This window comes from Pochonia chlamydosporia, chromosome 2 (assembly GCF_001653235.2).
Source record: "Pochonia chlamydosporia 170 chromosome 2, whole genome shotgun sequence".
NCBI lineage: Eukaryota > Fungi > Ascomycota > Sordariomycetes > Hypocreales > Clavicipitaceae > Pochonia > Pochonia chlamydosporia.
In genome coordinates, this window is record NC_035791.1 from 3,482,578 (window position 1) to 3,505,542 (window position 22,965).

General features: G+C 51.1%; 8 protein-coding genes across 8 annotated transcripts; 4 read left to right on the forward strand and 4 right to left on the reverse strand.

The window, feature by feature from the left end:
- VFPPC_13399 (hypothetical protein) lies at positions 1 to 504 on the forward strand (the record flags this gene model as incomplete). Its single annotated transcript, XM_018291176.1, has 1 exon — positions 1 to 504. One exon carries the CDS (start codon positions 1 to 3, stop codon positions 502 to 504), a length of 504 nt encoding a protein of 167 aa, XP_018147253.1.
- A 757-nt stretch (positions 505 to 1,261) lies between these two features.
- On the reverse strand, positions 1,262 to 3,800 carry VFPPC_03147 (transketolase 1; the record flags this gene model as incomplete). The annotated part of the gene is made up of 6 exons (XM_018282683.1): positions 1,262 to 1,378; positions 1,447 to 3,102; positions 3,163 to 3,247; positions 3,339 to 3,434; positions 3,496 to 3,542; positions 3,747 to 3,800. The coding sequence occupies 6 exons, from the start codon at positions 3,798 to 3,800 to the stop codon at positions 1,262 to 1,264; spliced, it is 2,055 nt and encodes a 684-aa protein (XP_018147254.1).
- A 716-nt stretch (positions 3,801 to 4,516) lies between these two features.
- Positions 4,517 to 4,916, reverse strand: VFPPC_15614 (hypothetical protein; the record flags this gene model as incomplete). Its single annotated transcript, XM_018293367.1, has 2 exons — positions 4,517 to 4,720; positions 4,782 to 4,916. 2 exons carry the CDS (start codon positions 4,914 to 4,916, stop codon positions 4,517 to 4,519), a joined length of 339 nt encoding a protein of 112 aa, XP_018147255.1.
- Positions 4,917 to 6,067: 1,151 nt separating this feature from the next.
- VFPPC_13400 (hypothetical protein) lies at positions 6,068 to 7,138 on the forward strand (the record flags this gene model as incomplete). Its single annotated transcript, XM_018291177.1, has 1 exon — positions 6,068 to 7,138. The coding sequence occupies one exon, from the start codon at positions 6,068 to 6,070 to the stop codon at positions 7,136 to 7,138; it is 1,071 nt and encodes a 356-aa protein (XP_018147256.1).
- Positions 7,139 to 7,242: 104 nt separating this feature from the next.
- VFPPC_13401 (SacI domain-containing protein) lies at positions 7,243 to 10,206 on the reverse strand (the record flags this gene model as incomplete). The annotated part of the gene is made up of 3 exons (XM_018291178.1): positions 7,243 to 8,101; positions 8,161 to 9,931; positions 10,008 to 10,206. The coding sequence occupies 3 exons, from the start codon at positions 10,204 to 10,206 to the stop codon at positions 7,243 to 7,245; spliced, it is 2,829 nt and encodes a 942-aa protein (XP_018147257.1).
- Positions 10,207 to 11,519: 1,313 nt separating this feature from the next.
- On the forward strand, positions 11,520 to 12,405 carry VFPPC_13402 (vacuolar ATP synthase; the record flags this gene model as incomplete). Its single annotated transcript, XM_018291179.1, has 5 exons — positions 11,520 to 11,536; positions 11,704 to 11,716; positions 11,829 to 11,958; positions 12,017 to 12,277; positions 12,338 to 12,405. 5 exons carry the CDS (start codon positions 11,520 to 11,522, stop codon positions 12,403 to 12,405), a joined length of 489 nt encoding a protein of 162 aa, XP_018147258.1.
- A 704-nt stretch (positions 12,406 to 13,109) lies between these two features.
- Positions 13,110 to 15,078, reverse strand: VFPPC_03148 (ergosterol biosynthesis ERG4/ERG24 family domain-containing protein; the record flags this gene model as incomplete). The annotated part of the gene is made up of 4 exons (XM_018282684.1): positions 13,110 to 13,121; positions 13,174 to 13,315; positions 13,373 to 14,896; positions 15,047 to 15,078. 4 exons carry the CDS (start codon positions 15,076 to 15,078, stop codon positions 13,110 to 13,112), a joined length of 1,710 nt encoding a protein of 569 aa, XP_018147259.1.
- A 2,137-nt stretch (positions 15,079 to 17,215) lies between these two features.
- Positions 17,216 to 22,734, forward strand: VFPPC_03150 (phospholipase D1 (PLD1); the record flags this gene model as incomplete). Its single annotated transcript, XM_018282685.1, has 2 exons — positions 17,216 to 22,671; positions 22,728 to 22,734. 2 exons carry the CDS (start codon positions 17,216 to 17,218, stop codon positions 22,732 to 22,734), a joined length of 5,463 nt encoding a protein of 1,820 aa, XP_018147260.1.
- Positions 22,735 to 22,965: the final 231 nt, after the last annotated feature.

The window sequence follows — 22,965 nt, forward strand, 5'->3', positions numbered from 1 at the left end:
ATGGCCAACCTCCCCTCACAACACCCCACTCTCTCCATCCACCTCAGCGACATCACCCTCACGCCGCTAATAACCTCGTCCTCGTCCCCTTCACACCTCGACTCCCTGACGGCCCTCACATCCAGCGCATTGTCCTCGCAAACGGCCGCGCAGCGTGCACACCTAGGCCGGCCGCAGCGCATAATGGTTGAATACCCTGACTCCGGCGCAGTTGTCCTCCAGACGTACCTTGATCCTCGGGAGTCGTCTTCTGCCCCGTCTAATGGGAGTGCCGCTATCCACAAGGACTTTGATACGATTGCCTCCACCACCACTACAGACGACGACACTGAGATTCAGCAGTCTTCTGAGGATGCTGCTCCCATGTTAGTTGGTGTGGTGGTTGCTGGGTCATCTGAGGAAGCTAGAGAGGCGAGGAGGGCTGCGGCGAGACTAGAGAGAGTTGGGAGGGAGTTTCAAAAGGAGTGGACGGCGCAAGCCGAGAGGAGTACGAGTGTGGATTAAAAACACCAATTTTTTTTTGAATGCTTGTTGTTCATTTTTGGATATTCAGCCTCGCATGGGATGGCAGGGCGGCTGGCTTCTGTTTGGTTATAATGTGGTTATGCTTGCGCGGCGGCTAATCGCCGTGAGATCGACGCGCAAGGGTATAATATGCAATCTCAGATCCGACATCTACACCATCCCAGTCGACTGGTCAAGCGAGTGGCAAATTCTGGCCAAATCAGCAAGGATATCCCCCATCGACACCCGTTCTTGGCAACTCGCCATTCATTATATCACCCGGTCACGCAAAGTCCCACGACTTTTAATATTGGCCGAGACACTTCAATGTTCCTCCTCCCCACGACAACATCCTGCGGCGTTCATATTTAATTCCCAGCCCTGACATCGTCCATTCCATAGCACTCTTGGTTTCGGCATTGTTTCCACATTAGCGCGGAGTTTTTGCGGTTTGCGGTTAGTCAGTCAGTCAGTCGGTTTCCTGTACATACATACTTTCACCAAAATTTACACAGACATTTGCTGCTAGCAGGTCCTTGGGTTGTTGGGTCCGTCAGTTTGCATCTTAATATCATCTTCATTGTTTTGGAAATAAAAATCGACATCTATATATTTAACCCTTCCCAAACACTCTCATGTTCCGTGCTCCCAATATCATCGTCACAGCGTAGCAATTTTCGTCCCATAACATAAAGGAAATGCGTTGATATAAGTTCTAGTTGCAGAGGCGGCTATTCGACCGCGACCGCGTGGTATCTTAAATGAGCTGCTGGAAAGCTCGGTTGACGGGGGAGCGGACGTTGGGGACATCCTTCCAGAAATCGACCGTGGCCACGGCTCGCTTGGCAATACCCTCAGGGGTGAACTCGAACTTCTGCAGAGGTTGTTAGTTTCAAGTGACTAATTGGGGTCGATAGTACAGTGATTCTGGTCGAGACATACCTTGTAGACATCCTTGTAGGCACCAGAAGCACCGAAGCGGTTGATACCGAACTGCTCGTGGGTGTATCGCTCCCAGCCCATGGTGCTCATGACCTCAACGGACAAGGAGGGGACGCCATCGGGCAGGACAGAGAGTCTGTACTCCTTGGGCTGAGAGTCAAAGACCTCGAAGCAAGGAATGGAGACAATACGGGCCTTGACGCCATGCTTCTCCTCGAGGTACTTGGCAGCTTCCAAGCAGATGCCGACCTCGGAACCAGTGGAGACCAGGGTGATGTTGGCGCCGGACACCTCGCGCAGGACATAACCGCCCTTGCTGGCCTTCTCGATGCTGGAGCCCTCAAGCTGGGGCAGGTTCTGTCGTGACAGAGCCATAATGCTGGGAGTGTGCTTAGAGGTCAAAGCAACGTAGTAAGCAGCGCTGGTCTCGTTGCCGTCAGCAGGGCGCCAGACCATGCAGTTGGGCAGGGCACGGAAGTGAGCCAAGGTCTCAATAGGCTGGTGAGTAGGACCGTCTTCACCAAGACCAATGGAGTCGTGGGTGGCAACCCAGAGAACGCGGACCTGGGACAGAGCGGACAGACGGACGGCACCGGCACCGTACGAGACGAAGTTGAGGAAGGTACCGCCATAAGGCAGGATGGTACCGTAGGCAGCGAGACCGTTCATGATGGCGCCCATACCGTGCTCACGGACACCATATCGGACATATCGGCCAGCATAGTCACCAAGACCAGTGGCCTTGGGCTGGAAGTCAACAGCAGACTTCCAGCGGGTCAGGTTGGAGCCAGTCAAGTCAGCAGAACCACCGAAGAGTTCGGGGATGGCGGCCTCAATCTTGCCCAAAACGGTCTCGGACAGCTTGCGAGAAGCGACAGCGGGATCAGCGGGGGTGTAGACGGGCAAGTTCTTCTCCCAGCCCTCGGGGAGGTCACCCTTCTGGCGACGCTCGAGGTCAGCGGCCTCCTTGGGGAACTGTTGAGCATACTTGCCCATCAGCTGGTTCCACTTCTCCTCATGAGAGGCACCCTCAGAGGAGTGCTTGCCGTAGAGGTCATAGACTTCCTTGGGGACGTAGAAGGAATCCTCAGGGAAACCCCACTTCTGCTTGAGCTGCTTGATGTCGTCGGCCTTGAGAGGAGAGCCGTGGACACCGTGGGTGCCCTGCTGGAGTGAGCCGTAGCCAATGGTGGTCTTGAGCTTGATCAGAGATGGCTTGTCCTTGAACTCTTGGCACTTCTTGATGGCAGCCTCCATGCCAGCGAGATCGGTGTCGCCATCGTGGACGATCTCGACGTGCCAGCCATAGGCCTCGTATCGCTTAACAACATCCTCAGTGAAGGCACAGTTGGTGTCACCGTCAATGGAAATGTGGTTGTCATCGTAAATGCAGATCAGGTTGCCGAGCTGAAGGTGGCCAGCAAGAGAAGAGGCCTCGCTGGAGACGCCCTCCATCAAGCAGCCATCACCGAGGAAGCAGTATGTGTAGTTGTCAACAACGTCAAATCCGGGCTTGTTGAAGGTGGCGGCAGTGTGAGCCTGCGCCATGGCCAGACCAACAGCATTGCACACACCCTGACCAAGAGGCCCAGTGGTGACCTCAATTCCGGGTGTGTCATGGGCTTCGGGGTGACCAGGGGTGATGCTATCGACAGTCTGCACATTGATTAGACGACTTATTCAATTGAACTGTCAAAAATAATTTTGCACACTTACTCTGAACTTCTTGATATCATCCATGCTCAACTGATAGCCAAAAAGGTGCAGCAAAGCATATTGCAGCATGCAGCCGTGGCCGTTGCTAAATTGCCACTCATGTTAGTGCCGCATTCGCCAAGGAGCCGATTGGGTTTTGGGACCAGGCCTAATAGTCGTCCGTGGAAATAACTTACGAGAGAACGAAGCGATCTCTGTTCAACCATTTCGGGTTCTTGGGGTTGAACTTCATGAATTTGTTGAAGAGGACGTGGGCAACAGGTGCCATGCCCCTGGTATCAAAGTCAGCCACAAGTTTCCAATTGTCATGAGCCAGAATGCGAAAATACTCACATGGGAGCACCGGGGTGTCCCGAGTTGCTGTGGAAGGTGGCATCGACCTAGAAAGGGCAGCTATCGTCAGTCACTGCTAACAATCTCGTGTAAAGCTTGCGACCCAATTGCATGATAACCGAATCCCGCTCTCTGCATCGCATGTGTATGTTTTCGTGGACGGGCGAAGGGCTGGGAGCAAGCAAAAGCTGTCATGGAGGGGCAAAGCAGAGGAGAGAGCGAAACATGGCGGGGTAGAGAGCTCAACATACTGCAAGCAGACGAATGGTGTTGATGGCCAACTGATCAATCTCGCCGTAAGTCATGATGGGCAGTTATTTTGAAGTCGATTGGATATAATGGGAGAAGAAAGGGAGGGGAGAGTTCACAGGTGAAAGGAGGGAGGGATCAGTATTAAAAGGAAGAGATTGAGAAAGGGTGCTTAAAAAAAAGAGGACGGCGGATGCGGCAATGGACAGGAGCTTCGATACCGGCGTTTGAAATTCTGCTGAGGGGTTATGTCATGGTTATTTGGATTTCCGGTGGGTCCGGCGTCGCAGACAATGAATGAATGAGCACAACTTTTGAAGTGGCACTGGGGAGAGGGACATGGAGCTTGGGCACACATTGACACGAACAGGCAGTCTGTTTTACTGTTTTACAGAAGTCTATTGTTGTTGGTGGCGGTTCTGCGGATTCTACACATGCATGCACGAAGTAAGTCGAATTCCTGCAGTGGGTTACTATTATTGGGAGGTCATTGAGTGATGCCTGGCATGAGATGTCCGGTGTCCTTGGAGAGTGACATGTCTCTGGTTACGTCGTGAGGCTCCGTAGAGGTACCCAACCGATGAGCTCCAGCTACAAGGCTGATGGCGATGCTCAGAAACTTTGAACCAGACGTTACAAAGGTCAATCAGGTGCTTAGCCCTTTCCCAATCATGACCCTGCTGCAATGCAAATAAGGTGTTGACCAGACTTCACCTTCGTTGGTGATGCCCAACCACGCTCATCCCATATCCGTACCAACCTTCTCTTCTCATCAACCAAGCTCCTCCTGCGGCAGCACTGGTTGCATCAATCTCATCTGGCGTTTTTGCCTTTCAACCGCCGCTTTTTGTTGACGACAAGTGGAGCCCGCAATCGCAAGGTTCCTACTGTGTAGGTACTCGTGAAACCAGAGCAATAGCCTACGGAAGAACTCCATCAAGACACAAACTAAAACCCACATGGGCAAGATTTGGGTCTGTGACAACCAAACAACAACCTCGACTCTTTCACACTTTGACACTCATCCATCAAGAAGCACAGAAAAAAATTGGGCCACGTCCCCTCCAATCGTTTCCACCACAACCAGCAAGGCTCCAGTAGATTGAGATGCAGGCAAAAGTCTGCAGATGACTGACGCAATAATTCACCTCTCTTCTCCAGCACGACTCCATCGCTCGGGCAATGCCGCCAAAAGACAGGCTCGCCTCAAGTCATTTACACACTCCTTCGAGAAGATATGTACCACTCGGACACTCCACTTGGAGAGATGTGATGCAACAGACGACTGGGGTTTCGTGGGAACCGTCGGCCAGGAGTGACGTAGTTGTTGCTCTTGGCTGGCACTCTGATAAGGCGAAAAGCCCGTGATTTTGATCCAGATGAGGCTTTTTTCGCCTCTTTTACAAAATCAGAATTTTCATTTTCCAATGTTCTGCGATCAGCGATAATTTCTCGATCTGGGGCTAAAAGTTTCTGCAAATGCAGTATGGTGAACCACGTCGGCTGGGATGCGAGATTGAGATTGGTGGCATTTTCGAAAGGGGGCCATCGTGGTACAACACCACAGGCCTGGAACCCAGAATAGTATTACTTGGCGCGAATTGGCTCGGGGAACTGAGTGCTATTCTCCGCAAACCGTTGAATCGACTCGCTGCGGATAATAACTTCTGCCAATGGCAACGCAAGAACTTGATCATGGACGATGCTGTCGGACGACTGTGCTCCGGCTAGAGGCCAGCCTACAGATGGTGGCGTTGCTTGCCTCGACACGAGGGCCATTGTAGAAACACCCGGCGCAAAGTTCTTGAATCAGTCAGCCTGTGTCATATTCAGGGTGTGCTTCATCAGCATTAGTGCGAGATGCTGTAACCGTGAAGTGTCTGGTGCATTGAACCTGAATGCGGTTGTGGAGTGGTCTGTCCACCTCCTGGCCGCTGTCGATCAACCGTTGCCATCCGAGAGATTTGTAGATCCGAAAGGCTGAAGGTGTGAATTGTGCTGATTTACCATGTGATATTTTGCAAATTGGCAAGCAGTGTTGAGTATTTTGCCATTGCATCTGATTATATTTGGAGAGAGCAATTGAAGATGCTGCATTGGCATGAAGCCAGAAACCACAACCACTCGCCCAAATTTTCACACCCAATCAAACAAAATGCTCAACCGAAACCTCATCTGCACCAAACCTCACCCGCGAACCAAGCAGCCATAACCGCCCAGCCAGCCATCCAAATCGACACCACCCCTCCCTACAGCAATTCCCATTCCAAAATAGGAACCCAACCGCCGCAAACTTCCATGCCACCCAGCCCATGACAAAGAAATGGTCAGCAAAGCATCAGCAAAGAAAAAGGCCAGCACCGCCTCCAAGACGCCAGCAACCCAGTCCTCAACGACCAAACATGCCACTCACTCCCACGGTGATCAGCAGACCCTGCTGAACATCTTCTCAGACGCCTTTGCAAACGTCCTCTCGTCAGAACAATTCCCCACGCTACTGCAGGAGATTAAGCAGGCGTTGTTTAATCGAGACTTTGGAGGGGCTTTCGGCAAGGAGGAGTATCTGGAGGCGTATGCGGCGAGATGGTCACCCACGAGAGCGTTATGCTATGCTTCTGTATTCTGTGGTGTACGCGAGTACATCGATGAACTGGTGTCAAAGTCGACACATGGCAATGACGATGAATCCGAAACCGCAGACTCGTCCAGCAGCAAAGATGTAGCATCCAACGACGGAGTCAAGATGCTCTGTATGGGAGGCTGTGCCGCCGAGCACGTTGCCTTCGCATCATATCTCCAACAAACAAAACACTCCGGCTCCCTCAGACTCCTCGATTCCGCGCCCTGGAAACACGTAACGTCCCTCCTGCAAAACCAGCTAACGACTGCTCCTCCACTATCAAAATACGCATCCGCAGCTGCCAAGGCGTCCAACAGCTGTCTGGTTGAACCTTCTCAGCTGCGCGTCACGTTTACACAAGCCAATGTTTTGGATTTGGACGGTGACGGTCTCTCAGAACAAGTGGGATTGGAGCCGGTGCTGGTGACGCTCATGTTCACGCTGAATGAGCTGTACACGGAGGGAGGAATCGGTAGGACGACCAAGTTTCTGAGGAATTTGGGGCTGGTTCTTCCGACGGGGAGTCTGTTACTGGTTGTTGATAGCCCGGGGAGTTATTCGGAGGCAGCGGTTGGGAAGGAGAAGAAACGGTATCCTATGCAGTGGTTGCTGAACCATACGTTGATGGAGAGCGAAACTCCGGGATATACGTGGGAGAGATTGGAGTCTGAAGACTCGGTGTGGTTTCGATTGCCGGAGGGTCTTACGTATCCTATTCAGTTGGAGAATATGCGGTATCAGATGCATCTGTATAGGATCCATAAGCTAACATGACATATATACCCAATACAAGGAAGCTTTGATGGAAGAATTGATTATAATTAGTCGTTGATACCTCATAATGCTTCTAGGAATAATACTCGCACATAAAAACACATCTACGCCCAAACAAGCCTCTTGATAGAGTGCCCCAGCTGTTCCAGCAGCCCCGTATTCTTCTTCGCCTCTTGCAGGGAAATAATCTCCCCCTTCTCCATCAAGCTCTTTTCATCTTCCCCCTCTTTCCGTAGCTGCGCTTCCAACGCTAGTCGATCAACTTCTGCGCAAATCGTGACTACCTGCTGCAACTCTGTCTGCTGAACTCCCCCTGCTCCAGACACGGCCGTTGATGAATCCATGTATGGTGCTTTAAAGGCCAGCTTTCGAATAGCTGGCGATTTTGACTTGGGCGAAAAGAAACTGGCGAAACCTGCCTGCGTCTTGGCTTCTTCCTGAGATGCCGAGTTCGGCGCAATGTAGCCCTTAGTAGACAGCGTTCGTGTATTGGTTCTCTTGATGTTGCTTTTGCCAGGCTGATATGAGATGACGAACCCGACATTCTTCATCTCATCCATGTGTGCCGGGGCGACGGTTGACGTGATGTAGGTCCCAAATTTAATGTGCGTCACGTTGGCGAGGTGTACGCGCTCAAAGGAGGACACTTTATCGAGATCCCAGTCGAAGCGACAGAGATATAGGGCAGCGTCTGTGAGCAGCAAAACCACCTCTTCCATGGACCATGATTTTACCACGTCAGCCATGTTAGGGCTGATCAGAACCCATCCTCCGTGGACTTCTTCATTCACGTCGGCAACAACTCGCTTTTGGCATAGTTCAACAGCTCCTTGGCGCATCTTGGCAATGGAAACAGCTGGGTCTTTGGTCATCATGTTCGATTCGAACTCATCAAAAACCTTTTCTGTCACATTGCCAAGCAAAAAGTCCATGGCGGCTTGACTAAAGTAGTCATTCACCATTCTTTTAAGATTCGTCAGTAAGCAAGCCTCGGATTCTCGACAACAGAGGAACAAACTTACCCGCTGTAAAACCTTGCCAGCGACAGACCCAGGTCGTTCAACGCTCCCCGATAGTCTCGTTTCCGCGTCCTCGTATAATCACCCTTCATAGCGGCCGTTGACGCGTACTGTTTCGAGACTGCATCACCATTGTCCGCCCACAGTGTATTGAACCACCTCGTCTCCTGGTCCAACTGTGCACTCATGTCGATACCATCTTCCTTCAACTGCATGTCTAGCATGTGCTTTGCAAATGAACTCTGGCACACATTTGTACGATCAAGACAGTCCATGCAGTTCGTTCTGAGGACACCTGCTTGGCGCTGGGTAATTCTACCATCAACTTGTGTTGTACCGCCCAACCCTTCCAGTTTGCTCTTCAATTTGATTAAAAGCTGGCTAACATTCTCAAATTTCATTCCACGGCACGCATGGTGAAAGTCAAACCACTCAAACGGAATCTGGTGTCTCTCGCCGAGCTCTCCATTGAGACGTGCAACAGTTGTCTCGTATTGTGTCCCGATTGGCTCTTCAACGCCACGTTTTTCGACCAGATTGACTATTTGGAGAGATTGGTAGTGGGAGAGAAGTCTCTCAAAATGTCTCTTGCAGGCTCTGTAGTTGGTCTCTGGGGAGTGTTGTATCACAGGAACTGGTTTCAGTGAGTAGGCAGATTGCGTGAAGAACAGCGGAATACTTCCACGAATCTGTACAAATGAATGAATCGGCGAAGTTTGTTCCCAGGTAGGGTCAGAAATAATCTGTTCAGTTTCCACCATGTTGGCGGTAAATCCATCTTCGTTGATCCCCCTGCGAAGATATCTCAGACCTGCCCGTTGCGTCGACCTGCGTGACACCAATGTGATAAGACACTTTCTTTCAGACGGTCTTAGATCGTCTTGATCTCTGACGCGCCCGCTTGGTGGTGATGCTTGCAGAGATCCTGACGCAGACATGTCGGCGAGCTCAACAGACTCGGAAGCATATTCATCCATCTGAGGGGGATCACTATCGACGACAAATGTTCGCTGGCCCACAAAACCTTGCATCAGTGGGAGGCTAATTGAGTCTTGACCCGTGGCCATGAATTTATCCAGGATGTGTCGATTCCAAAAGAACTGGCTGTCAACCTGTGCATGGAGGGGGGCGTCTGGATTTGGAATCCAAGCTTGTTGAGCGGTGCTTCGAGTAATGTCAAGGTCGTAGGAGAAGTAAAAGCTTCTAGATGATCCAAAGAATACCTGCATAGTCCGCAGCAGCTTTGGTAGTAATGCGGAAACGGGATTCTGACTGCTCATGTCCTCGTCAAGAGGTATCTTGGAAATGGCAGGTCCATTTGGTGCCTCTGGCGCCGTTGGTGAGCCGGCGGCTGAGATGCTCAATCCCAAGCTGCGTCTTTGATCCATTGTCCATCCGCTCTTACTGAACCAACGTTGAGCAAAGCGGCCATAACTTCCTCGACGCCGCATCACGTCTTCTGCAACACTGCTGCGGGATGAGTCAGGTCGAGATTTATCCTCTTCGGTGACTGCATCTTCAACTTCATCGATGGGAGTATGTGTACTGTCAATCTCTTCATCACTGCTGTCAGAGTTTTCATTTTCTTCATTAGGGGTTTGTTTTTTGAGCAAGTTGGCTGTCCTGCGAATGGACTCATCCGCTTCTTGCTTCGTATTGCAGGGCGTAATGGCAACACCGGTAACAACATACACAGGAAATCCGAAGATCTGTGCAACTTGTTGTCGACGGGTAATTGTAATGAGGTAGCTCAGTCTTGAAACAGTAATTAGACCTGGTAACCGTGTATGTCAGATTGGACTTCAGTCGCGTAAGGTAAATTATATGGACATGGTAAGCGTTGATCTTACCAATGATGCCAAACGCTTCGAATGATGAGTCTGGACCTGAAGCATCGGGTATTTGGTCCCGCGGAACCGCTGAAATTGAAGAATCGCCATATCTGATTCTAACGGGTTGGAATGGCCGTTGGCCCTTTGTTGACAACGGCTGGATAATGAGACCATCGATGGCAGCACATATGAGAATCTTCCGGGCAATTCCGGGCATGATGCATGAAACGATATGGGGTTTACGACGGACTGAAGAGCAACATCCACGCAAGAAGCAAAGTTAAAAATAAAGAATGGAACTAAAACAAATATCATGCAAGAAAGAAAGACAGTTGGGCAACTTCTAAAGGTGATGCGATATGCCATGCAAAGCTGGCTGACAAGACAGCGCGGGGATGAAACCAAGGCAAACCAAGCAAACCAAGCGAAGGCGGAGCGTTGCGTCCGACTGGAGGGTGGAGAAGCGTCATAGCGGATGAGGATTGGCCATGCCCAACCATGTGAGAGCAGGAGGTGCCGAGTTGCAGCTTCCAAATGTTTAAGTAGACTGATAGACAGTGGTTTGTGAGCTGTCTGCAGCTTGTAATAGCAACATTGGTGCATTTAGAATGGTTGTGCAGGTTGTCCGTGATCCTGTCCCACATTGGGTTGCGTTGGTAAGTGAAGTAACCATATTTTGCCCAAGCAACCAGGCTTCTCGTGCCGCAAGATAAACCACATAAGATGGTGAGGATCTTAGTAAATCAGTGTCCCGAAGAGTTAAATGATGCGAAGCACATTTAAATACATCTCAGGCATTTTAATGCTTCACAGTCAAGGTGTTGAGAAATCAGTTGGTCTGAATGACACGCAAGCCTTGGGGTACTACGAAGTCATTCAAGAAACAACAGCTGCTCTGTCATTTTACTTCCAGCATCCGAATACGGACCGTGTACCTGCTTTGTCCCTGCTGCTGTGCAAGGCCATGTATTAGAGCATACCTCAATCGAATCGTTGGTAGTTTCGAACAGCTGATGCTTTTGCTTCGGCTATGTTCAGCTCGGAGCCACCGATGACTGCCTACAACCGAAACCCACTGGTATCAACTTGATGTTCAAACCAGCAAAATGTGGTGCATACATATGCGTCAGCATTGTTACACCAGATGCGTTTGCTCCCAGTCCATCAATTGATCCTCAAAGGGAAGCTTCACCCCAGTGCCCCTTGAGCACCCAAGCTCCAGCTCCACCAGCCTGAGTGCAGCCCAGCTTCAGGGGCCGACATTTACCCGGTCACAAGTAAGATTACGTAACCCCGCATCTTTGTTCTCAACTGGCCACCGTGCGGCAAAACCTTACGCCAACCAGAACGCCGCCTAGGGAACGAGTCCTCCATCTACCACCGCATCTCGACATCTCCCGACGACAACGGCTAGCCATCCCATCACCGAAGCTTCCCCTGCCATCAACTGCTGAGCTCCAAGCTAGCAATTTACTCGATTTCGCGCCTCTCGTCGATTTAATTAGCCCAGACTCTTCAATCACCGCCAAGATGGTCTCCGAGCTTTGGTACGTTTGCCGCGCTTCCCTCCCTGTTGTGATCATTGGAAGTCCACGGAGCTTCAACGACCTCATCACTGGAAGCTTCCGGCGTCGCTGAGACTGCTTGTGTTCGATGCTCTTGACACATTTACCATATTTGAAGACATTTTAAGCTAACGAAAATGCTTCTGCAGCCCCGTTTACGCGGTTAGTCAATACATCCTGTCTGCCCTCCGACCGACGTCACTGCTGCCAGCCTGCGGACAAGACCTTCACAATCATGCGAATCGATGATCAGCCCTGCTAACATCACTAACAGCCCTTTTTCGGCGCCATGGGTTGCACCTGTGCCATTGTCTTCACCTGCCTGGGTGCTTCTTACGGTACCGCCAAGTCTGGTGTTGGTATCGCCGCCATGGGTGTCCTCCGCCCTGACCTTATCGTGAAGAGTGCGCAACTAGTCCACCCGTCAAGTCTCGCCATCAAGAAGCTAACGCATCAATCTAGACATTGTTCCCGTCATTATGGCTGGTATCATTGGTATTTACGGTCTGGTCGTGTCCGTCCTTATTTCCGACGGTCTGAAGCAGGAGCTCCCTCTGTACACTGGTTTCATCCAGTTCGGTGCTGGTCTGGCTGTCGGCCTTGCCGGTCTTGCTGCCGGTTTCGCCATCGGTATCGTTGGTGACGCTGGTGTCCGAGGAACTGCCCAGCAACCCCGTCTCTTTGTCGGCATGATTTTGATTCTCATTTTCGCCGAAGTCCTGGGTAGGTTTCTCTTCGGAAGTTTTCCACAAAACTGTCGAACTCGACTAACCAACGTGTCAGGTCTGTATGGTCTCATTGTTGCTCTTCTCATGAACTCTAAGGCTACCCAAGATACTGTCTGCCAGTAGAGAATGGCGGCATGAGAAGGATGCCTAGAAAGCGACTCCGACAAATTGTACCTAGCCGCAAGAGGCGCTGTTCTTTGGCATGGATCGGTACACACCAGGCGCAAAGCGAATCAGGTCTATAGCGTTCCTATATGCTGGGGATGTGCGTGGGCTACTTGAACGCCGGCAGAACATGATTTCGATGGAGGTGGTTGACGGACGTGTAATCCCATGATGGAGGTCGTATATGTACACTAGTTGCAGACGAAGTTTGGCCTCGGACGGTTTCATTATAGACAGTGGCGGTGAAGGAGAATCTAGTGTAGTCTCTGTTGCTCATATTATGCTTTCCAACACGGAATTTCTTTGTTTGCGTCATCTCTTTCTTCTCACCTCGGCGTGCCGTTACAGCAGAATGCATAACCGCAAATTTCGGCTATTTTTTGGTCTTCTTTTGAACGTTGAACGTGTATTTTGTATACCCAAGGAACAAATGATGAAAATAATTCCCAATTACGTGAATATTAGGTTTTTAGACATTACAAAACTTTGATTATACCACTCATGACGCCACTAATTTAATCCCCCGAACCTTCCTAGCCTCCCCTTTTGTACCTCCAGCCAAATTCATTACGTTGCCAAGTTGAATATTTACGCAAGAAGTATTACCGTATTTTTCAACGGTTGCAATCCAAGGCTGCATTATGTGTAGATTCTCTGGACACCTAGATTACGTACTGCACCATGTTAGTTACAAAGCATCATGATGGCACCGAACCGTTAACTTACAGGAATGAAGAGATAGGGAACTTGTCGCTCGTATTCGAGCCAATGTTCGCCGTATTTGTTGCGGCAACGGTGAATGTCTCGCGCGGCGCGGTGAGCAATCATGCAGCAAAAGAAGACGGGGTAGAACCACGGGAATGGGCTCCTGTTTACAAGTTAGTGGTGTGGCTGGAGAGTGCGAGAGACCATGGGGATTCCTTACTCGAATCCAGTAATCAGACCCCATGAGATGGAGAACCATATATCAGCAGTGTAGTGGATCTTGCGTGCAAGACCGTACCAGCCGTCGACGAGGATCGTGCCCTGAGGAGTCTCAATGGTCTTGGGGTTGTGGATAGTCTGCCATGGAACTTGGGGGAAGGTCTTGCGGGCAATCATCTTTCCGCGCTCCATGGCACGGAAACGGTTCTTTTGGCTGTTGCAGCTGTCCCAGACCCAGTACCAGAAGAGGTAGGCAATGTACATGGCGGCAAGGAACCAACGGTTCCAGCGGTACTCGGATGGATCGTGGTTGGCGAGGTAGATGGTGCAGTGGCAGTAGGAGAGCGGAACGCCAGCGAGGTTCCAGAAGATGAGCATGAACCCCCACTTCTCGTAGTACATGTCCCAGGTAGTGATGATGAGCTCCTCGCCCTTGGCGCAGGCATTGGCGTAGAGGTAGTGAGCCATGACGAGGAACATGACTTCACCGGAGACGTAGCCGTAGCGTTCCCACTGACGAGCCGCCGCACCCAGGCTGAGAATGAGCAGAAAATACCACGGCATGCGGACCTCGCAGAACATCTTGAAGTCCAAGATGCCGAACATGCGGGGGTTCAGCTCGGCGCCCATGAAGAAGTCGTAGATGGGGTAGCCGGTCATGCGGTGCTGCTTTCCGCGGTAGAGGGCGGAGAAGTACGCGACAAAACTGACCAAGAAGCCGCTCAGGATGGCAACCGACAGGAGCGGACCGAATTCGTCAATGGCATTGTACAGTGGCCAGATGCCGGTGAAGTGCAGAACAGCCAGGATAGCAAGTGTCGTATACAAGGTGACGAATGCGTTGCAAAAGTACTTGAGCTGCTTGCCTCCTTCATGAGGAAGCGGCTTACCCCATCCCCAGACACCAGGGAGCAAGCAGTAGCAAGCACCCTGAAAGATGAGATAGGACCAATACCAGAACCAGGCCTTGGCGTGAGGAAAAGCGCCAGTGTACACGTAGTTGAAGAGCTGGGCTCCAAAGGAACTCCAACTCTGACCAGGACCCCGTGAAGGGAACTTGCCATCGTAGTAAGTGGCGCCCACCCACATGTACCACATGAGGATTGGGAAGAGAATCATCATGGCCAGAGTGCCAAATGAGCCGCCAAACTCGAACTCGCCCGAGTAATCGATCTTGGGGTCTTGGCCCTCGCGCCATCCGTCTACAACGCCGGCGTCGGCTGACTTTGCGGCCGTCTTCTTCTTAGGTGTTGTCTTTTTCTTGGGAGAGCCGTTTGTCGTGGCCTCCCTCCCTTCAACAGACTTGCCATTGGTGTGTGGTTTTGTCTCCTCCTCTTCGGTCAGCTCCTCAGTGAACTTGCCGGTGCGGCGGCGCGTTGATCGAGTGCGAGTTGACGTCTCGGCAGCAGAGCTCGATTCGTTGTCGGGATCGGACAGTAGCTCAGGAGGGAATGAGGACTGGCGACGTGATGAACGGCGCGATGCAGTGGGAGTCTCTACCATGCCCTCGAAGAGTTCCTTCTTCCTGAAAGCATCGTCAGCTTAGTTCGGGCTTGTTTCACGGTGGCATCAACTGGCATTGGCATGTTGCTCGTGGTGGAGGAGACCATGGTTGGAAACAAGCCAATTGGCATGCCAATTGAAATATGTCACTTCATAGCAAGTTCACGCGTACCTAGGGGTCTGACGCAACGAATATCTAGACATGGTGAAGGCGGCGGCACTGTGGCCGTTGGTAACTGACGTCGAACTTAAGGATAGGAGACGAAGGTGAAAAAAAAAAAGGATGAAAATGGAGACTAGCCAAAAATCAGGTCATGTAGCAGGCATGGGAGCTCACAAGACCCGGGCCATGAAACCAACTCTGCTTGGAATAAAAAATCGGCTACGGCAATGAAAGCAAACGGGAGAGAGGAACAAGAAGAGGCCACACAGGCAATTTTGGCGATGTGCAGACACGACACACAACAGATTGACCAGACACGCAGCCGAGGACAGAGCTGGACATCAAATGGAGCGAGTGGATGGAGGCAATCAGTGACGGTGTTACTCTATTGGCGGCGCGTTTCTTCGACCAGACAAACGCCAGTGGATTTGTTGACAATTGGTGGAGACGAGGGTACTCAGGGGCAACTTGCATCGATGTGGGGTGTTGATGGCAGACGAGTGTAGTGGCTTGGTACCAAGTCTGTCCTGGATGCTCCATTCCGACCCCGGCAACCGAGCACTGGAGATGAAGCGCTTGAAATTTGGATTGAGTCGCGCTAGTTTTAAATGAGCATTCAATGGGCTGCGATGTTGGGTAGGGTGAAGTGAAGTGAGGGGAAGGAGGGAGTATATGTGTCCTAAGCTGTACGGAGTAGACATGGTGAGAACTTTGAAGGCAAAGAAACTGGACTTGGTTAAGGTACGTGGGCATGGAAGCTGAGCGTGGTTTGGCTCAAGCAGTGAGGAGGACCACAATCATCAAATTCAACTGCGACTGTATTGAAGTTGAGAGTCATTTGGAGGGCCGATGACTCTGGGCTCAGGGCTGTGCCTTGTTTCATGCTGAAATGGACGAGTCGTGACTTGTCTGTAATTATTTGGTGAAGTACCTAGGTAGTTTATATAGATTGCAAATTGCGTGGTTGTGCAAATCCGAGTATTCAATGTTGTAAGCATCGAAACGGTGCCGCAGGTAGAGCAGTAGCGTGTCGTGGCCTTGACATCATCCAGCCTTGTCCAAAGTAGCATGCAAAGATACATGTGCCTGCATGTGCAGTCTTATTAGGGCAACCTAAACTAGAGGAAAGTAGTGATATGAGCGATTGCCTCACTACTGCAAGCATTCCATGTCATTTGATCTTCTAATCAACGGCGGAGAGACACTGGTTGATGGTGTTGCTCATACAAATGCACGAGTACTGCATGCCATCTGTCCTCCGTCCCGTCAGGAAGCAACACGAAGTAATAAAAATGACGACTCAATGTGCTCCTTCATACCAGACCTTGTGCCAGACCTTGACCATTCAACTTTAAAGTTGGTGGAGCTCCAGTTCTCGCCTCAATGCCACAAGTTGACATGCTGGACCGCTGTCAACCCACTGCAGCCAAGTGCCAAGGTACCAAACGCTAGCAGATGCCACCACTCCAATTTGGATCAATGCCATTGACCAGACTGCATGTGCGTGCACACTTGAGCCTGCGCGCCAGCACTGTTGCTACTCCCACTCCACTCTCACTCTCACTCTCAGCCCAAGTCCACGCCCAAGTTCACAGATTCAGGGTCACTGGATCAAGACCCATCACCTCCTTGCTGTCCGTCAATCTGGTCGTGCGACCCGAGAACCAGCTTCATCCATTTCTCAACCCACGTGGACTACCACTTGACTTCTCCAACGCACTACGGCTTGTCGTTGCATCCAAAGATCGTCACATGCTGGCCAAATATTGCCAGATCGGTCCTGCAATCCTGTAAAACTACATTCTCCAGCCTTCGACAGCTCCCAACAACACCGACCTGTCAAGTCCCATTGGACCGCAACCGCCCCAGTACTCGCCTCGACGTTACTCTTTACACAGTTCAACTACTCAACATTGAAAACGTCGTACTTTTTAAAACTCCTACTTGACATCGAAATTCAAGAAAATTGCTCTACGGCTGCGTCTGCATCTACGCCCCCGAAACATTTCTACAAACCAGCATGGTTCGAGACGACAGTGCTTCCAACAGGCGCATATAACATCGCAAGCACAGCCGATGCAGGCTGTTTGATATTTTGACCACTCTCTTTCGCCTGTAACGAAAAACGTACAACTGTGAATGGCAACAGACCACCATCGGGAGCACTCGGTGTCTCCCATGAGCCATACGCCGCAGAACGCAACTCCCTCGAATGCCGATTCCATCTCTCGATTTCAACCTCCCTCCAGTCCGCTGATTCGCGTACAAGCTCCCTCCGCCGACCTTACAAACAATCCTGAGAATCCAAAGGCAAATATAGACCCGAAAGATTATTGGAATGACGGGAAACAACATCAAGATGTTGCCCCTGCACCAAATGGTAACGGAGCCGCACTTGGGCTAATAAACAATAAGCAACCCCCAGTAACCCATGATGAGCCGGATCAGAATTTGGAGCCCGACGGCCCTACAGGAGATCACGATGGCTCTGCCGCAACAGGGAGAAAAAGCGTCCAGTTCGCGAGACCGGAGCCTCAACTGCTGTCAACCGCCGGCCACAGTCGGCAAGGTTCATGGGATGGCCCGGAAACCCCTGGAAGACATAAAAGCTCGTCTATAATGTCTAAACTAAAAGCCCTGGCAACGGCCCCCAGTTCTCCGTCACTCAAATCACCAGCTGCGCCGTTTGCCGAAACTGCTTCCCAGTCCGTTACCAACTCGCCTACCAATACTCGCTCAGGTACTCGGCTTCCAGATACTCTCATCGAGGAGCAATCTGATGCTGATGCTGATGCCGACGTCGACGACACTGCAGACGAATCAGCTATTCCTACAAATGGCGCCCAGAAGAAGAGAAAACGCAGAATGCGCCGGTTTAAGAAGGGTCATCTGTCAACTCCTTCTACTCCCATTCGTTTCGCAACCGACGTGGACGCATGGGGCGCGTATAATCGACTACTAAGAAGACGGGCAAGTATGCCGGACACTTCCATGGCCTCTCAAAACCCTGATCAAGTAATGTCGGATGGAGATGCTCGAGGCGGCCCTGCCCGTCGACCATTCCGGCGCGGACATTCATATGTGGGAACTACCATGCGGCCTCCTGGCGAGGGTGAAGATCTCAATGACATGGAGAGCTCTGCGGTAGTAGGTCGCCGTGCCGGCCATGTGCGGAGAATCACTGTCTTTGGCGGAGGCGGCGTGTCAGACGGTGATGCCTTGACACCTCGTCGACCATTCTTCAACTCCGAGCGAGCTTCCAACTTTGGTGCACAAAAGTGGAAACAGGTAAAGAGTACCCTGAAGCTCTTGCGACAGAAGAAAGAAGACCGGTTTGACTACTTCAAATCTGCAGAACTAATGGCAGAGCTGCGGGCTGGCGCGCCAGCGGTCTTGATGCTTGCTAGTATGATACAAAGGGACGAGCATGGGAATAAGAGGATCCCTGTTCTCCTTGAACAACTGAAGCTTAAAATCCAAGACAGTGCACCTATCCCGGACGATGACAAGGAGAGACACTGGATTTTCACAATCGAACTTGAGTATGGTAGTGGCCCAAGCCGAATGAGCTGGACTGTGATCCGAACCATCAAGGACATCTACAACCTCCATTTCAGGTACCGCTTTGCCCTCAACAACGACAAGTACATGCTTGGAAGAGACCTTGGAGCTCGCCCGAAGCAGCCCAAGTTTCCCTACTCTGCATTTCCGTACTTGCGACGAGCTCGAAACAAAGATGACGACAGCGACGAGGAAGACCAAGTGAGCGTTCGAGGTGATGAGACTGGGGGTGAAGGAACTGGCGGAGAAGCCACAGCACCAGAGGATCATGGTGACGGAACACACGACGGCCAACACCAACCGACGAGAAAAAAGTCTCGAGCCAATCTTTGGGGAATGAGGAGACGCTCAACAGGTTTCACGGACCCCGGAGAGATGTCGAACGCCGAGGGCGCCGGTCAAGCTGTCGACGTGGTCACCCGCAGACAACGTTATGTGGATAAGCAAAGGCGCATCTTGGAAAAGTATCTTTCGGAAATGATACGATGGCTCATGTTTAGAGCGGATAGCAACCGGCTTTGTCGATTCCTGGAACTGTCTGCTCTCGGTGTTCGGCTTGCTGCAGAAGGTAGCTATCATGGCAAGGAGGGATATCTACATATTCAGTCATCCAAGGGGCTTGATTTCCGCCGAGTCCTTACACCTGCAAAGGTCATTGCTCGTCACAGTCGTAAATGGTTCTTGGTTCGCCAGAGCTACATTGTCTGTGTCGAGTCGCCGGAGAACATGAACATATACGATGTGTATCTCGTGGACTGCAAGTTCAGCATCGTCTCCAAGAAGAGTGCTCTTAAACAGATTGGCTCCAAGGATAAAAAGAAGGAGATTGATCTCACTGTGGAAGCACCACCTGAAAGGCACCACACATTAACGCTGCACACATCCGAGCGCAAAGTAAGGCTGTTTTCGAGGAATCAATCCGTTATGAAGCAGTTTGAGGATTCGATCAATGAAATGCTCAAACAATCTGCGTGGTATCAGAAAAAGCGATTCAACAGCTTTGCCCCTGTCCGAAATGGAGTATTTGCGCAGTGGTTAGTGGATGGCCGAGATTATATGTGGAATGTCTCTCGTGCAATCAACATGGCCAAAGATGTTATTTATATTCACGACTGGTGGCTAAGCCCTGAGCTCTACATGCGTCGACCAGCGTGTATCAGCCAGAAATGGCGGCTTGACAGACTCTTGCAGAAAAAGGCACGAGAAGGCGTCAAGATTTTCGTCATCATCTACCGGAACGTTGAAGCCGCCATTCCCATCGACTCCGAGTACACAAAGTTCTCGCTATTGAACCTTCATCCAAATATTTTTGTTCAACGATCACCCAACCAGTTTAAGAAGAATCAATTTTTCTTTGCGCATCATGAGAAGATTTGTATTGTAGACCATGATGTAGCTTTCCTAGGCGGTATTGACCTGTGCTTTGGCCGCTGGGATTGCCCACAACATCCCATCGTCGATGACAAGCCTACTGGATTCGAAATGACAGAGCAGCCAAAGGATGCAGAGCACTGTCAATTGTTCCCGGGAAAGGACTACTCGAACCCCAGAGTTCAGGACTTTTTCAGACTTAATGAGCCATATGAGGAAATGTACGACCGCAGCAAGGTACCCCGAATGCCATGGCATGACGTTTCTATGCAGGTTGTCGGGCAACCCGCACGCGATTTGACTCGCCATTTTGTCCAACGATGGAACTACCTTCGCCGTGGACGGAAGCCAACGCGGCCTCTACCTTTCTTGCTGCCGCCCCCGGATGCCAAGTTTGACGAATTGGAAGCACTTGGATTGACTGGAACGTGTGAGGTCCAGATGCTTCGTTCGGCGAGCACTTGGTCCCTCGGCACCGATGAGACGGAACACAGCATCCAGAACGCCTATATCAAGATGATAGAGGACTCGGATCATTTCGTCTACATGGAGAATCAGTTCTTCATCACAAGTACGGAGGCGTACAATACCAAGATTGTCAATCGTATCGGAGATGCCTTGGTTGAGCGTATTATTAGGGCGTACGAAAACGGAGAAGACTGGCGTTGCGCGATTATGATTCCCTTAATGCCAGGATTCCAGAACACGGTAGATGAGCAAGAAGGAACCAGTGTCAGACTGATTCTCATGTGCCAGTACAAGAGTATCTGCCGAGGTGAACAGTCCATCTTTGGACGGCTGCGCGCCGTCGGAATTGAGCCCGAAGACTACATCAGCTTTTACTGCTTGCGCCAATGGGGTGTAATGAGTAACGACGCCCTTGTAACGGAGCAGTTGTACATCCATGCCAAGACCATAATTGTTGATGACCGAGTTGCACTGATTGGATCCGCCAACATCAACGAGCGTTCCATGCTCGGGTCGCGAGATTCTGAATGCGCTGCGATTGTCCGGGACACGGATATGATTACATCCACGATGGCTGGAAAGCCTTATCAGGTCGGCCGATTTGCGCATACTCTTCGGCTGCGTCTTATGCGGGAGCATCTAGGTCTTGACATTGACGAGATTCTGGAACAAGAGCGGCAGCAGGAAATGGACCGAGATGCCTTTGAGCAAGAAATGGAAGGGATCTATCGCGAAGATGGCGCTAATCCGGGCGTTGGGTCAAGCACGGCTCGACGCGACAGTCTCTTGAACCCTCGCCAGCGAAGCTTCAATTATGAAATGGACATGGAACAGGCCAAGGCCATTCATGACGACCCTGTATCATCTTCATCATCCTCCTCGTCAGATTCCGAGACGGCATCTAAGAAAGGAAAGAAGACGGACTCTGGCATGAGTCCACAACAGAAGAAGAAGCAACAGCTGGATGTTTCTGGATATGGGCCGGATCAATGGAGGGCTGCAGAGAAATCTGGCCTAGATGAGGGTCGAGATTCTGTTATAGTTGCCGGCCGCGAGGTGCTAGTTCATGCTATCAACACTGATGGGAAAGGAACAGTCAGCCACCCGAGTGCACCACATGAGCCCGATCTCTCGTCACATAGACAGAACGCTGAATCAGACGGCCACGGACCCGGAGATCTTCCCCCGATGCCGGCAATGAACAGACGTACGACGGAGCAGCTGGGCCTTCTCCGTCCAGCCCAACTCCCACCCCTACCGGTAGCTGATGACACAGATATTGGAGGCCCTGCTGTGCACGTCGATCCTACTACTGGCCGTCCAAAGAGCGGTGCGTTCCATGCCATGGCTGGAGATATCAAACCGGCGGACATCACCAAAGACTGCATGCGAGACCCGCTGCTACCCAGTTTCTTTGATGATATTTGGAATCGTGCCGCCGTGAATAATACCAAGATCTATCGCAGAGTCTTCCGCTGCATGCCAGACTCTGAAGTTACGACTTGGCAAGAATATCGCGAGTATATGGATTACGGAACGCGTTTCCGCGCCAGCATGGAAGGTAAACCTGTTGGGGAGGAAACCGAATTGAAACCGGACGGAAGTAGCCATATGGAGTCGACCGCTGGGGGAGCTGGCATCGGAGCCCCTGGTCCTGAGGCGATTGTGGCTGCCGCCAAGGAGAAAATAACAGAAAAGGTAACGTCTCTCGAACAGGGACTGAACAAGCTTAATATAACGACGACACAAAACGGAGAGGCGGAGATAAGTGAAAAGACGGGGGATCTTGGTGAAAAAACAACTGGTCGTCTAAATTCGAATCCTACGCAAGGATCAGGAAAAGGGGCAGACGCCCCGTCAACAACAGCAGTGAACGGTGATGCGGCCTTCCCTGCCCTTGAAGAAACCACTAGCAAACTTTTGGAGCCACAGGCTAGCAGAAACACGGATCGCAAGACTACATTCTCGACGCTGGAAAAGCCCCCCTCGCGTGAGAATCCTTCTATACCCGCACAGGCTCAGTTCGGATCTGTCAAGAAGCGTCGCCGTGCCACTACGAAAGGCAGCCGCCGCGGATTTACAATCGACGATATGCCATCCCGAGCCGATGCCGAAGAGCTGCTCAAGATGATTCAGGGAAATGTTGTGCAGTTTCCGTATGACTGGCTCTTGACGGAGGAGCAAAACGGAAACTGGGGCTACCAGGTCGATGGTGTTGCGCCGTTATCAATCTAGTAAGTTGACGGCCATTACCTCTCTGTCAGAATCAGTCTAACAATCTTGTGTGTAGTGACTAGAAAAAGTTTTCGACGGCCAACAAGGCGAAGGGGGACAAGCAGCTTATTCAACCAGCAGTATTTGGGACGCAAAAAAACAGTTTGCATTGCGAAAAGGCGTTTCGACTTGTACCTGCATAGCAAGGAACACGGCACCAATTTTAAGGGAAGCATAGACACGGCGTTTGATTGTCAATTGGTTTCTTTGCTCCCATCGCATCACATTCGCACAGCGGGCCCAATTTCTTATGT